This window comes from Cephus cinctus, unplaced genomic scaffold (genome assembly GCF_000341935.2).
Source record: "Cephus cinctus unplaced genomic scaffold, Ccin1 Ccin1_scaffold0880, whole genome shotgun sequence".
Classification (NCBI taxonomy): Eukaryota; Metazoa; Arthropoda; class Insecta; order Hymenoptera; family Cephidae; genus Cephus; species Cephus cinctus.
The window spans coordinates 500,080-512,579 of NW_014333462.1; the positions used below are offsets into that span (position 1 = coordinate 500,080).

General features: G+C 35.3%; 3 protein-coding genes across 5 annotated transcripts; 2 read left to right on the forward strand and 1 right to left on the reverse strand.

Annotated features, from left to right (window-relative positions):
* Positions 1 to 99: 99 nt before the first annotated feature.
* Positions 100 to 8,320, forward strand: LOC107271050. Its single transcript, XM_015746621.2, has 12 exons — positions 100 to 396; positions 577 to 829; positions 1,022 to 1,125; positions 1,174 to 1,506; positions 1,581 to 1,856; positions 1,958 to 2,014; positions 6,247 to 6,492; positions 6,690 to 6,942; positions 7,036 to 7,142; positions 7,349 to 7,660; positions 7,760 to 8,035; positions 8,118 to 8,320. The coding sequence occupies exons 1-12, from the start codon at positions 160 to 162 to the stop codon at positions 8,187 to 8,189; spliced, it is 2,526 nt and encodes an 841-aa protein (XP_015602107.1). The 5' UTR covers positions 100 to 159; the 3' UTR covers positions 8,190 to 8,320.
* On the forward strand, positions 2,787 to 6,296 carry LOC107271058 (odorant receptor 49b). 2 transcript variants are annotated; one of them, XM_025088306.1, is made up of 6 exons: positions 2,792 to 3,386; positions 3,527 to 3,779; positions 3,978 to 4,084; positions 4,333 to 4,644; positions 4,748 to 5,023; positions 5,272 to 6,296. In XM_025088306.1, the coding sequence occupies exons 1-6, from the start codon at positions 3,192 to 3,194 to the stop codon at positions 5,344 to 5,346; spliced, it is 1,218 nt and encodes a 405-aa protein (XP_024944074.1). In that variant the 5' UTR covers positions 2,792 to 3,191; the 3' UTR covers positions 5,347 to 6,296. The 2 variants fall into 2 exon arrangements, with proteins under 2 accessions (XP_024944073.1, XP_024944074.1); XM_025088305.1 differs by having other exon boundaries at positions 2,787 to 3,386; positions 4,748 to 6,296.
* Positions 8,321 to 8,323: 3 nt separating the features above from the next.
* On the reverse strand, positions 8,324 to 10,075 carry LOC107271059 (glutathione S-transferase 1-1-like). Of its 2 annotated transcripts, none has more exons than XM_015746639.2 (4): positions 10,056 to 10,075; positions 8,989 to 9,250; positions 8,762 to 8,903; positions 8,324 to 8,653 (listed from the first exon to the last, which is right to left on the reverse strand). In XM_015746639.2, exons 2-4 carry the CDS (start codon positions 9,186 to 9,188, stop codon positions 8,345 to 8,347), a joined length of 651 nt encoding a protein of 216 aa, XP_015602125.1. In that variant the 5' UTR covers positions 9,189 to 9,250; positions 10,056 to 10,075; the 3' UTR covers positions 8,324 to 8,344. The 2 variants fall into 2 exon arrangements, with proteins under 2 accessions (XP_015602125.1, XP_024944077.1); XM_025088309.1 differs by having other exon boundaries at positions 8,989 to 9,297; positions 10,056 to 10,072.
* Between the last annotated feature and the right edge of the window lie 2,425 nt (positions 10,076 to 12,500).

Sequence of the window (12,500 nt, forward strand, 5' to 3'; positions counted from 1 at the left end):
CAAACCTTACGCGACCTATGAGGATCGCCAAGAATCCACTGCAATAAAACGTTCCTACTATAATCGCCGTTCGATTGGTAAAATGGTCTTGAAGTATGATTGCAGTCAATTTGTAAAATTATGCGGTAAGTCGTTTGCTCTTTTTTTTTTCTCTCAAGAATGAAATTTCATCGACAGTACGACACTAGTCGAGTTTCTATCATGACGTCAAAAGAGAGTGAATATCGGTCGGTAAAATTTATGCGAATTTTAATGAAAATAGTTGGCATGTATTATACCGAAAATCCTCGTGAACGATTGTTGTTACGTGTCGCTTTGACATACGCAATTATTGCAATCTTATTTGCACTCGCCGTAGAGTTCGTTGACCTGTATCACTGTTTAGGAGATTTTTCGGTAAGTCGTTAAGCCGAATTGAATTTTAAATGAAAATTCGACGAATGAAATAACAAAGTCTTATACGATATTAGAAATAGAATTTCAATATTTCAATTATTTATCTCGTATCGTAGTAGTGAGAATTTATACTTGAAAATGTACTGTTAAAATTCTTAACATCGTCCGAGTTCATTTCAGGCTGTCATGTACAATTTATGCTCAACAATGCCCCTTGTTATGGTTTTGGTGAAGATTTCGAATTTCTTATTTCACTGGAACGTCATGATGTACCTAATCTCATTTGCGCAAAATAATTTCTGGTGTGATCCTGACGACGACTTCACCCGCGAGACAATGAAGCGTTGCGACAAATATGGAAAAATATTTGTCTACCTCTTCACAAATTTGGTATTGTTCGCAGTATTGGATTACATCTTTGCACCAGTTGTGGGTAGGCATATCGACATTATTGGCATTCAAATAGTCCCGTATTATTATCCCGAGATTTTGAAGTTTTATTAGAAAATTTGAAAACCGTTTTTTTAATACTCTATAAAAATTGTCATTATCTCAATTTTTATTACTCGCATTAAAGGATTCGAGGCGAGTCTTTAATCAATGAAATTAATCGTCCCACTTGCAGAAAATTTTCATCGAAACGAAACCGACAGAATTCTTCCATTCACACTGTGGGTCAATTTACCAGTCACTGTCACGCCTTATTATGAAATCACTTATACTATACAGGTATTGGATCTTATTACAAGGGCAATTAATATTTCTAATGATTAATAGTCTTTGTCAACACTTTACACAGGAATTTGTACGTGCTTCTTCGACAACTTCATATCAGTCCTAAATATTTACGTAGCTGGTCAGCTGGAAATTTTGGGACATCGTGTCGAAACTGTAGCAGACACGTGTATAGATATCACCATGAAGGATTACGTGTCGGAGAAATCAAAATTGGGACTTTCGTTAACCTTGAAAAAATTTAAAAGCTGTATAAATCAACATCAAATCCTGATATCTTATATAGAACAAATGGAACGTGCTTTCACTTTGATTCTACTTGGACAATTAATACTTTCCAGTTTTGTTATCTGCGTCGGTGGTTTTCAGCTCATGGTGAGAAACAACGAATTATTCTTAGCCTAGTTCGTTGGCAGCATTGTTGCCCAGTTGAATTTCATTTTTTACAGGCCACGATGAGCTTCCTCCGGAAGTTTACATTTATCTGTCACTTCATGGCTGGTCTCACGCAACTCCTACTGTACACTTGGAGCTGCAATCAAATAAGTGAAAAAAGTCTTTACATCTCGCAAGCAGCTTACAACACGCGTTGGTACCTTCTGCCATACGATGAAACTGGAAAATCGTTGAGAAACGGAATATTATTTCTTATGCTGAGGGCGCAGCGGCCGTGTCAGCTTACAGCAGGAAAATTTTCACCAATAACACTGCAAACATTAACTGCGGTAAAAGAAGTGGATATTTATGGAGTGTCATTTAATGAAAAAATCGACTGAATTTTCATGTCAAAGTATAATTCTTCGTATATGAAAAATATTTTTTACAGATATTAAGTACGGCTATGTCTTATTTTACAATGCTACGACAAATGAGCGAAGACGATGTGTGAAGGGGACGGTCGCAGAATCGAAAGAAAAATAAAATAGACAATCATTGCACAAGAAATTTGTCAAACTTTATTGTATAATTCAAGCAAAATGCACACGTAAAAAAGTATAAGATTTCAGTTTCTGGGAGAAAAATTGCAAAATTTTAGCAAGGAATCCCCGAAATTTTATGGCAGTGTGAAGGCCTATTAAGTTGTTCCAGGCATCAGGAATTGGTGGTTTAGTTCGTTTGTTTATTCGTTGAAAGGTTTTGACGAGAATAAATTTTGTTTAAATGTAGGCAAATGTATTTTTCTTTTCATCCGGGCCAAATTAGGAATTAGAAATTTCTTCGCGAAGGGGCATTGGGAAAAAGAAAAAAGACACTGGTAGTCGCGTCAGGACACGAGGGTTAGGCAGGAGGATGCTTGAGACTGGACCTAACCGTATGCGCGACAGGGAGGATTCGGACCGGATGGACACTTCAACGAAGATGAAGTTGCCGGAATGAGTACTTGCCAAGTGCTATATAAAAATGGAAGGCGAGGTCTTGGATCCTTCACTTCCACGATGAAATCTGGCGAACAGGGTGGCTGAATGGGTCAAGGGTCGAGGTCCCATGGGACCCTTCGAGTTGGGTCTTTACGAACATGTCCTGCAGCTCTACTGCGGAAGACTGGCGCCATCGGTCGAACGTGCCCCCTCTCTGGTAGCCGTGCACCAGCAGGGGTTCTGGGGCAGGGGTCAATGGACTCTGGGTGATCTTGCACTGGGGGCCAAAAATTCAACTTTTCACAGAACAATATCACATCATTTTATTTGTCGTTTCAAATGAATCAACACACTTTCGTATATGCTCTTTACACTCTTGGGTGATTCCCTTGATTAATATTCTCTTTCTTACATATTTCTTCTTTATTGGTTCCCATGTGAACCATGACTCACGTCGGTAGCTCGTGTCGTGAAAAAACAAAAAGTGCAAGGAACTGTCTTTTCCCTTAGACTGGATTTATGATTCGGGAGGCGTTACCATGATGCAAAAATTGTGGGAAAATGACCTGCCGATCGAAGATGTGAAATTGATCAAAGCACGATATGTCATGTAGCCACCTGGCATTACTATCATTACAGTAATCATAGGAATTCAATACTCGCGAAGAGAAAAATGTTATCAGAGTGCCATAAGCCACTAAAATGTCGCACCATTCAGACATAGGTGTGTCTCTTAAGATAACAAAATACTCTATGAAATTAATTGGATTATGGAAAGCTGATAATAGAACTGAAAATTTTTTTATGACTTTAATTTTTTTTTATACAAGTGGTATGGTGGTAGTAGGTGTGATTTATTTAGTGACAGATCTCTTTTATGTTCTTGATGACATTTATGTAAGTGACAAATATATATATTTTTAAATTCAATTATATTTTGTGCTATGAGCAATTAATTGCAAGTTTTTAATGGTTATTATACACATTTAGGTATTGGTGTGTTTGCAAATTTTAATTCACGTTTGGCATTATTGCAGAAAGCTGTGAATATTATTTGTCCAACGATTGCTCTGATTAATATAACTGGGAAATTAATAATATTTATAATTAATCGGGACGAAGTGATGAATATCCTTAAACGCATAGAAAATGCCATTAAAAATGAAATATACGGGGAATACGAAATAAACGCGGTCAAAGATTGTGAACGTCAATGCGTCGGGTTGGCAATAACTTTTGGAATTCTAACTCAAGGGGCAACTGCGAATTACGTGATTTTGCCATTCGTGGGTGAGTAAATTTCAATGTTAATAAAAAATAAATAAAATGAATATTACATTGTTCGAACATTGCACACTTTTGGATTCATATCTTATTCTCGCTTTATCCTTTATTTATCTTGTGTAAGAGTTTTCTTTTATAGACTTTATTTAATTTAATGTCTAATTTCAAATTTTCGTTTTCATTTTTTTTTTCAAATATTATAAGAAAATTTTACTGGAAATGCAACTCGAAAGACTTTACCAGTCCCGATGCATTTTGGTAATCTACCTTATGACGAATCACCGTATTTCGAAATGGGACTTTGTATCGAGGTATTTTACATAAATCTGCCAAATGTATATTTTCCATTTTTATGCTAAAGGGCAGTGGGCCCAGTCATTAAAATTTAATCAGGTTTGGACACCCTAACCCACAAAGTGTGCAAGAAAGACGAAAATACGATATTGTGGAGTCCACGAGTGGGCCCACTGAATTTTATTAATTTAGTTCCTGATAATTTGTATTCCGGTATTCTGATTAACAAAAATTAATTTATTTCATGAAATTTTTATTCTACTAGGCATTGATAAGCATTAGCACTGGAGCGTGTTTGGTGTCGCTCAACAATTTTTTGACGATAACAAATCTTCATCTCGCATGTCAATTTAGAATTTTACATCACAAATTAAAATTGACTTGTAAAAGTGATTTGGACACGATGGGTTTCAATGACTCACGTGACGCTTATAGCAAGTTAAAAAAATGTATAAAAACTCACAAAATGCTAATCGACCACACTGGACAAGTAGAACACGTTTATACATACGTGATACTTATGCAAATGTTATCATCTGATATACTGATATGCACATCAGGTTTTCAAGTATTTTTCGTAAGTATGTATTGATCGATTCCCCATATATATGTTTTTATTCATAAAACATTATTCCAAATTACTCGTACGTACCGATTTCAAATTTCTTTTCTTTTGCAAGTTTTCTGGAACGATACTGAGATTCATATTTAGAGCCTCTTTTTTCCTGACAACTATCGGTGAATTTTTTCTCTTCTCCTGGTCGTGTAATGAAATCATTGTGGCGAGTGAGAATGTTGGCGACGGCGGCTACGACACAACCTGGTACAGTCTTATCGCAACTGATCATGGAAAAGCATATCGAAATGGATTGCAATTATTAATTATGCGAAGTCATCATCCGTGTTATCTCACAGCTGGAAAATTTTGTGTCATATCCTTGCATTCCTTCTGCGCGGTAAATACATTTAATACACGTCCAAAAGTCTTTAGACAAGGGGTGGAATTTTTTAAAAATTTCTACATTTTTTCAATTAGAACTTTAATGCGTATGTAAAAATCATGCTGTAGGAAATGTATGAAATATATGTAGAGTCCAAAAAAAATCGACTTCCCGTCTTCTAGACGTTAATGTTGACTTTACGATTTATGTGCTGTCTGTATACATTATTGCAATTGATCATAATATCCAATTCGCCATTTAAGGTGATGACAACAGCAACGTCATACTTCACGCTGTTACGAAATTTCGTTGACGAGGATGAATTTCGTAATAAATAAAAAAAAGGCCGCTTATACTGATTCGCGTACACTGCAGTATTACAATTAAGATTCCTGTACATACTGTATGTTTGAAATGTATATAAAGTGCCAGGAATCCATTTTATTCACCTAACGAATATTTTCTCTCTAAAAATATCAAACCTTACGCGACCTATGAGGATCGCCAAGAATCCACTGCAATAAAACGTTCCTACTATAATCGCCGTTCGATTGGTAAAATGGTCTTGAAGTATGATTGCAGTCAATTTGTAAAATTATGCGGTAAGTCGTTTGCTCTTTTTTTCTACTCGACGTCAAATCAGAGCAGATATAAGTCGGTAAAATTTTCGCGAATTATAATGTATAATAGTAAATCGTTGTCTATGGTATGAAGATCGCGGACAGTGTAAATGAAATTTCTGTAGATAAAATATTGTTATTAAATGTATAAACTCGTGCGTAGGAGAAATTGTAACTATTTGGAAGTTTAATTATTATTATTAATATAATTTGATTTTATTCGCGTTGCCCTTAAAAGTTTCTTTTTCTCACAGAAAACTTCACGTACACGTGTCTGCGTTTTGTTAAGTTATAAAAATAAGTGATTTTAATAATTCATTAACAAAACTTGATTTTTCCACTTTTCACTTTTCCCTGGCTCAATCCATTAGACTGCTTTACGATTTTGTTTCCTCTTCACTGGACTGTATATGAACCATGACGTATGCTGGTAACGTGTTTTATGAATCACGTACAAGGGACTCTCTTTTTCCCTAGAATGCATTTACGATTCGGAAGGCGTCACCGGGATGCAAAATTTGTAGGAAAATAACCTGCCGATCGAAGACGTGAAACTGATCAAAGCACGATGCGCCCTGTAGTCGCCTAGCACTGCTATCATTATAGTAATCACTATAATTTGATGGTCGCCAAGAGAATAATGTTGTGACAGTGACACATGTGACTGAAATGTCGCGCCGTACAGATATCGGTGTGTCGGTAAAAATAATAAAATTTTCTATGAAATTAATTGGGTTATGGAAAGCTGATAATACAATTGATAAAGTTGTCACGATTTTAATTTATACATGTCTATTAACTCTGATGACCATCGGCGTGATGTTATCGTTAATAGACTTTTTTTACACTTTGGATGACATTTATGTAAGTGAGAAATAAATTTTTCTTTTTTTTGACAATTGTGATAATATGTTATACATGATTATTTTTATATATTTGGAACATTGGTGTGCTTTAATTTTTCTCTATACGCGTTAGCTTAATTAATTGTGAATTTTATATTTTGCCGCTTATTTATTGGTGCGTTCGCAAATTTTTATTTATACTTTGTATCGTTGCAGAGTGCTGTGAATATATTTTGCGCAATGATTGCTATTCTTAATTTAATCGGGAAATTAACTATCTTTGGTATTAATCGACAGAAAGTATTTGACATTATTGACCGTATAGAAGATACTATTGAAAATGGAAAGAAAGAGGAATACGGTATAAATGCGATTATAGATTGTGAGCGTAAGTGCGTCGTGTTGGTAATAATCCTTGGAATTCTAACTCAAGGGGCAACTGCGAATTACGTGATTCTTCCTTTCGTGGGTGACTAAATTTCAATATTATTAATGAAAATAAATATTTTCTTGCTCCGACTTTGCATTATTTTGAGATTTTTATATCATTCTCGCTTATAAGAAAATTTCAATGGAAACACGAGTGTAAAGAGTTTACCAATCCAGATCCATGTTACTAAGCTCTCTCACAGCGAATCACCGTATTACGAAATTGGATTTGTTCTCGAGGTATTTTACATTAGCATTATTTTATTTTTATTATTATTATTATTTATTATTATTTATTATTTATTATATTTATTATTATTAGCATTATTTTACATTATTTTATTTTACATTAGCTGTATTACAATTCATTCGCTTACCGATGCTTCGTATTCTAAGCATCCGACTACCGAAAATCAATTTACATCTTTAAATTTTTATTATTCTAGGCCGCGATAGGCGTCAGCGCTGCAATTTGTTCAGTTACGATCAACATATTTTTGATGACAACAAATCTTCATCTTGTATGTCAATTCGAAATATTACACAACAAATTGAAATGGACTTTTTCAAACGACTTGGATATAACGGATTCCAATATCTCACGTTACGCTTTTGAAAATTTAAAAAAGTGCATTAAAATTCACATGATGCTCATCGACTACACTGCACAAATAGAAAACGCTTGTTCGTATATGATACTTGTGCAAATGTTATCGTCTGGCTTACTGATGTGCACATCTGGTTTTCAAATATTTTTCGTCAGTATACATCGATAGATTTCGCATATATTTTTTTCTTCATAAGACATCATTCTAAATCACTTAGAAATTTCAAATTTGCTATTTTTCGTTGACAAGTTTTCTGGAACGATACTAAAGTTCGTATTTGGAACCTCTTTATTCCTGACAAGTATCGGAGAATTTTTTCTCGTTTCTTGGTCATGCAACGAGATCATATTGGCGAGTGCAAAAGTTGGCGATAGCGCCTACAATACAACTTGGTACGGTCTTTCAGCAACTGGTTATGGAAAAGCATATCGAGATGGATTACAATTATTAATGATGCGAAGTCATCGTCCGTGTTACCTGACAGCTGGAAAATTTTGCATCGTATCGTTGGAATCCTTCAATGCGGTAAATATATTTGATACACCTATAAAAAAATTATGTCTATACACTATAGTGATTTATCAAATTATTCAATTCTTTATTCAAGGTGATAACAACGGCAACGTCATATTTCGCGCTGTTGCGTAAATTCGTGGACGATGCTGAACTACGTAATTAGTAATTAAAAAAAAAACCACCTTGATTGATACACGTATAGTCGTGTACTATGATTCCTATGTATTATCATTCTCGAAAAGCATAAATTATTGTACTCGTCACAGAAGAAGATTGAAAAATTTAGAAAATGCACAATTTTTGTAAAACTTCCTTTATTCACTTCCTCAAAAGTACCGCTGAATTTGCACGTAGTTCCTCAACACCATTCCCGTTCGCTTGGTCGTACTGTGGCGCAGTCTTTTTCAGATGGCTGTACCAGCGTACAACGTTCTCGTACTTGGACAAATCATAATCAAAACTGTCATAGGTGGAAACACCAGCGACCAAAGCAAGATCAGCAATAGTCAGATTGTTGCCAGCCAAATATTCCTGCCCTTCAAGAAAGCTATCCAGCCATCCAAAAGCTTCATCGATCTTAACCAAAGCAGCAGGATCGAAGGAAGCCCCAGCAAAGATGACCGGGAACTAAAAATCAATATCACAACCGTTCGATGTTACCGATTAGAAGAAAAAAAAAAAAATATTCGATGCTCGATGACAATCTCTTTTTTTTTTCATCGATCAGAAACTTACGTAATAATCAATGAAACGCTGATACAGAGTCGTGGCGTCGAAGAAGAGACGCTGATTAACCAGAGCACGTGCTTCGGGATCCTTCGGATACAATTCGTCGTTCTTGGCATATTTGTCAACCAGGTATATAGCGATGGCGCGACTGCAACGTGACAATTTTGCTGGTATTTATTTTTCCCATAAAACTTTCTGTTGATATAATTTTTATACAGTGTGCACGTACTAACCTCTCTGACAGGTAGAAGCCGTTGTCGTCGATTGTGGGTACGGCGTGTTGGATATTTTTCTTGAGGAATTCAGGCTCGAGTTGCTCTCCAGCCTTCAAGTTGACGAGCTTCAGGTTAAGGGGGATACCCACAGCAGCGGCAACGAGACGAACTATCCTTACGGGTGGACTGGTGGGAACGTAGTACAGGTCAATGGTCATCTTGCCCGAAACTCAAATGTTTTCACGTATCATTTACCTTTGGATCTTTGCGTTATTGCAGCCTGTGTTCGAATCGATTCGTTTTACTACGCCTGGGCGAGCTGCGATTCTAGTTCGTGTATGTATATATATATATAAGCACAATGCTACATATAAGAAATGAAAATGCGGAGTACGAACAGATGCAAATTGAGGTAGAAATGGTATTGTGGATGACACGTGTTTTTCCTTGGTAAAAACGAAAGGAAAGCTATAGAAGAATATAATAATTTTTCAATAATATTATATTAATATCATTTTCCTATTTCTTTTGTTCCATTTATTTTAATAATCTTGAATTAATTTTCTCGTTAAAATTATCAAGAGAATACATTACAGAGATACAGAAAGAGAGCTTAATTTGAATGATAATACGTAAATTCGAGTTATCAATTATTACATGTATATTATATAAGATAATCACTGTTATATCAGCATGAAGGATTACCTAGCAGCGTAATGCTTAAAATATCAAATACCCATTTAAATGTGACTTTTTGTCATGTTTTTAATCAGAGCTCAGCATTCATGTGAATATGGCTATATTAAATAGATTAAGTAATTTGAGCTTAATAAAATTCACGTGGAATCTCTTGATCATAAAGTTTGGGCGGGCAACGTGCAGTGATACAGAATATACACGCACGTGTCACGGTTAGATGTAATTAGTTATAAGGAAAAACGAATTTGGCAACTGGACTGTATGCGAAATCTTTTAAGAAAAATCAGAGTAGTTGATTGTCAGTTGAGTTACAGTAGTTTGCTTCTGACGCCTTAGAACTTTTAAGTGACGTTTTTATTTTCATTTTAAATGCTATATATACTCACTGCTTTGTCCGCTTCGGAATTGAAAAATTAAGTGATAAACTTTCTTGCTTATTCCATATTTATACGGTACTAGAAGCTTAATCAGTAATAATTTGATGATCTTGCTTGCGCTAAGCACGCTTGCGAAATTTATTTTGGACGTGGTGGTATCGATCATCTTGAGTTTCAATATTTACTTAATCATGGCTACTATGAAGATTACAGAATTTTTGTATTTTATGAAGATAATTTTATCTGATTTATTCTAGGCTAATATCAAATAAAATTTTTCTTACGTTACTAAGGGTGATAATAAAAAATGGTTTCTTATGTAAGGATCATTTATACTTTACTATAATGCATTGTAACGCAGTGGCGCATTTACAGTTTATCGTTATAAGGCTGTTAATTATGGTGAATAAGGCTGTTAAAAAAAAAAAAGCATTTTTCGTGTGCTACCAATTCCGTAATTGGTTCGTAACAAGCATAGGAAACATTTGGATAATTTTTAATGGTGTCAGAGGCCCATCTGTAACTACAGTGATAATGGAGATACCAGAAATAAATATATTTCTCATGACTGTAGAACGTTAAAGAAGTTTCATGATTTTCATAACGAATCTCGAGTTACGCTGTAAGTCTTACGTCAGTCAACGATAAACTGCTATAACGACATCATCCAAACACATAAAATCGCCAGTCATTCTCGAATTGGTGAGATAACCAAGAAATTGATAAAAAATACATACGAGGAGAAAACTTGAATAATTTCTTGATATAAATCTCTATTACTATTAAATATTAATTTTCCTCAAAATACATCAAGTATCTTCCCTCAAATTGAAGGCTGCGTGAAAAATAAGTTTGCAGGAATTTCTCGCAGGGGAAAGCACTTGCTTGACAGTACTCAAGGTTCTATCGGGTATATAAGGGGGCGCACTGGCCCGCAGCTGTCAATCTTCCAAGAGTCGGTTCATCTATGTGTATACAATTTTGATTCAAGTCACCTTTTTCCTATTATTGCATCTACTGCTCCATTTTTCATTTCCCTCATTTTCTTCTCCTCTTACGTGTCTTTTTTCCTCTTTCGTTTTTTGCCACCATGCATTTCTCCTTTTTTATCACCGATCTTTAATCTCTTTACCATGTTCTCTTTTCACCCTCAGTGCTTTCTGCTTTCAGTCGGTCTACCCACAGTGAAGCTGACCAATTTACAGAGGGATGTAATCCAGTGAAATATTGTATTTGAATGAGCGCGCTATTAGGCAATTACCCAGTGCTGTTATTGTGAGTATTAAAGAAAAAATTGCATCAGGTGCAATATTATTATTAATTAATTTTCATTGTGTACGGAACATTGTGAAAACGTCATATCCGAATTCCGCACACGCCCCGTATTAATGAATATAAATGCATAACGTTTTCAGGAAAGTTTGAAAAGTTTCGAAAATTACAAAGTTTTCGCCAAGTTCTTCATTCCTTTATTAGGACGATGAAGTTCGGTTAGTTTCACTCTGAGATAAGAGGGACAGATTTCAGTTTTGCACTACTTGGACGAGATCACACCACGCCTTGAAATTAAATCTTATTTCTAAAAACTTTAGTTTTTCTTAATTAAAATATTGAAAATCTTATACAGGCTGCAGGTAATATTGGAAATAAGTCGAATTATTAACAGGTATCTTTCTGAGTTTGTCTACTAAGTCATTTAATCTTCATCAGAATCGTATTCTATGTAAATATAAGTCGACGATTTCAAACGGATCAGCACCATCGATTTACGTGATACTTAGATCAATAATTCTTATTTGACAATTATTTTATTATAAATTTGTCACTTGTTTCATGATACAAATAGATGAGGTATAGCCACTAACGAACGTATTTTGGTCCAGATCGTGGAGATCCAATGACGTCACGTTCGAAGCTAACACGATGCCACTACATGCAACAACACCACCGCGACAGAACTCTCAATTTATATGGTTCGTACGGAGGTGAGTAGGGAGATGCAAAACGCTACGGTTTTAGGCGATAGCAAAATCATGGCGCTAAATCGTAGTGACGAGTCTAGAAATAGGATTTTGTGATCATCGCCTTCGTCGACAATGCGAATCCCGTCGTAGCTGAGCTAAACGTGAACACGAACATTTAGCTTGGCGGGCAGAGGTTCTCCGCTGCTCACCGCTGGTTACCAAAGCAAAACCCTCACAACGAGACCGGGCACTATAGAACTTCTAAAGAACTATTGAAAAAGCCCATTGTTGAAATATTTTAAAGGCATTCTTAAGAAAGTGCAGTGCCAACTTGACACCCGCGTAGCACCTCAATTTTAACTAAATATTATTGGATCTTGATTTACTTTCAAAATTTATTCAAAATATAAAATTAAGGCTATATCAAAATCTCGCAGAATATACGAAGTAGTCAAAGATTGAATTGAAATTGTAGAATATCGAAAGTAAA

Excerpts from the sequence above, each read along its gene's own strand:
- LOC107271050 (XM_015746621.2), top strand. The coding sequence starts at position 160 with ATGAAATTTCATCGACAGTACGACACTAGTCGAGTTTCTATCATGACG. Across the intron at positions 1,857-1,957 it reads CACTGCAAACATTAACTGCG|ATATTAAGTACGGCTATGTC; the intron begins GTAAAAGAAGTG and ends TATTTTTTACAG. Across the intron at positions 6,493-6,689 it reads ACACTTTGGATGACATTTAT|AGTGCTGTGAATATATTTTG; the intron begins GTAAGTGAGAAA and ends GTATCGTTGCAG.
- LOC107271058 (XM_025088305.1), top strand. The coding sequence starts at position 3,192 with ATGTCGCACCATTCAGACATAGGTGTGTCTCTTAAGATAACAAAATAC. Across the intron at positions 3,387-3,526 it reads ATGTTCTTGATGACATTTAT|AAAGCTGTGAATATTATTTG; the intron begins GTAAGTGACAAA and ends GCATTATTGCAG. Across the intron at positions 4,645-4,747 it reads CAGGTTTTCAAGTATTTTTC|TTTTCTGGAACGATACTGAG; the intron begins GTAAGTATGTAT and ends TTCTTTTGCAAG.
- LOC107271059 (XM_015746639.2), bottom strand. The coding sequence starts at position 9,188 with ATGACCATTGACCTGTACTACGTTCCCACCAGTCCACCCGTAAGGATA. Across the intron at positions 8,904-8,988 it reads GGCTTCTACCTGTCAGAGAG|TCGCGCCATCGCTATATACC; the intron begins GTTAGTACGTGC and ends GTCACGTTGCAG. Across the intron at positions 8,654-8,761 it reads AGCGTTTCATTGATTATTAC|TTCCCGGTCATCTTTGCTGG; the intron begins GTAAGTTTCTGA and ends ATTGATTTTTAG.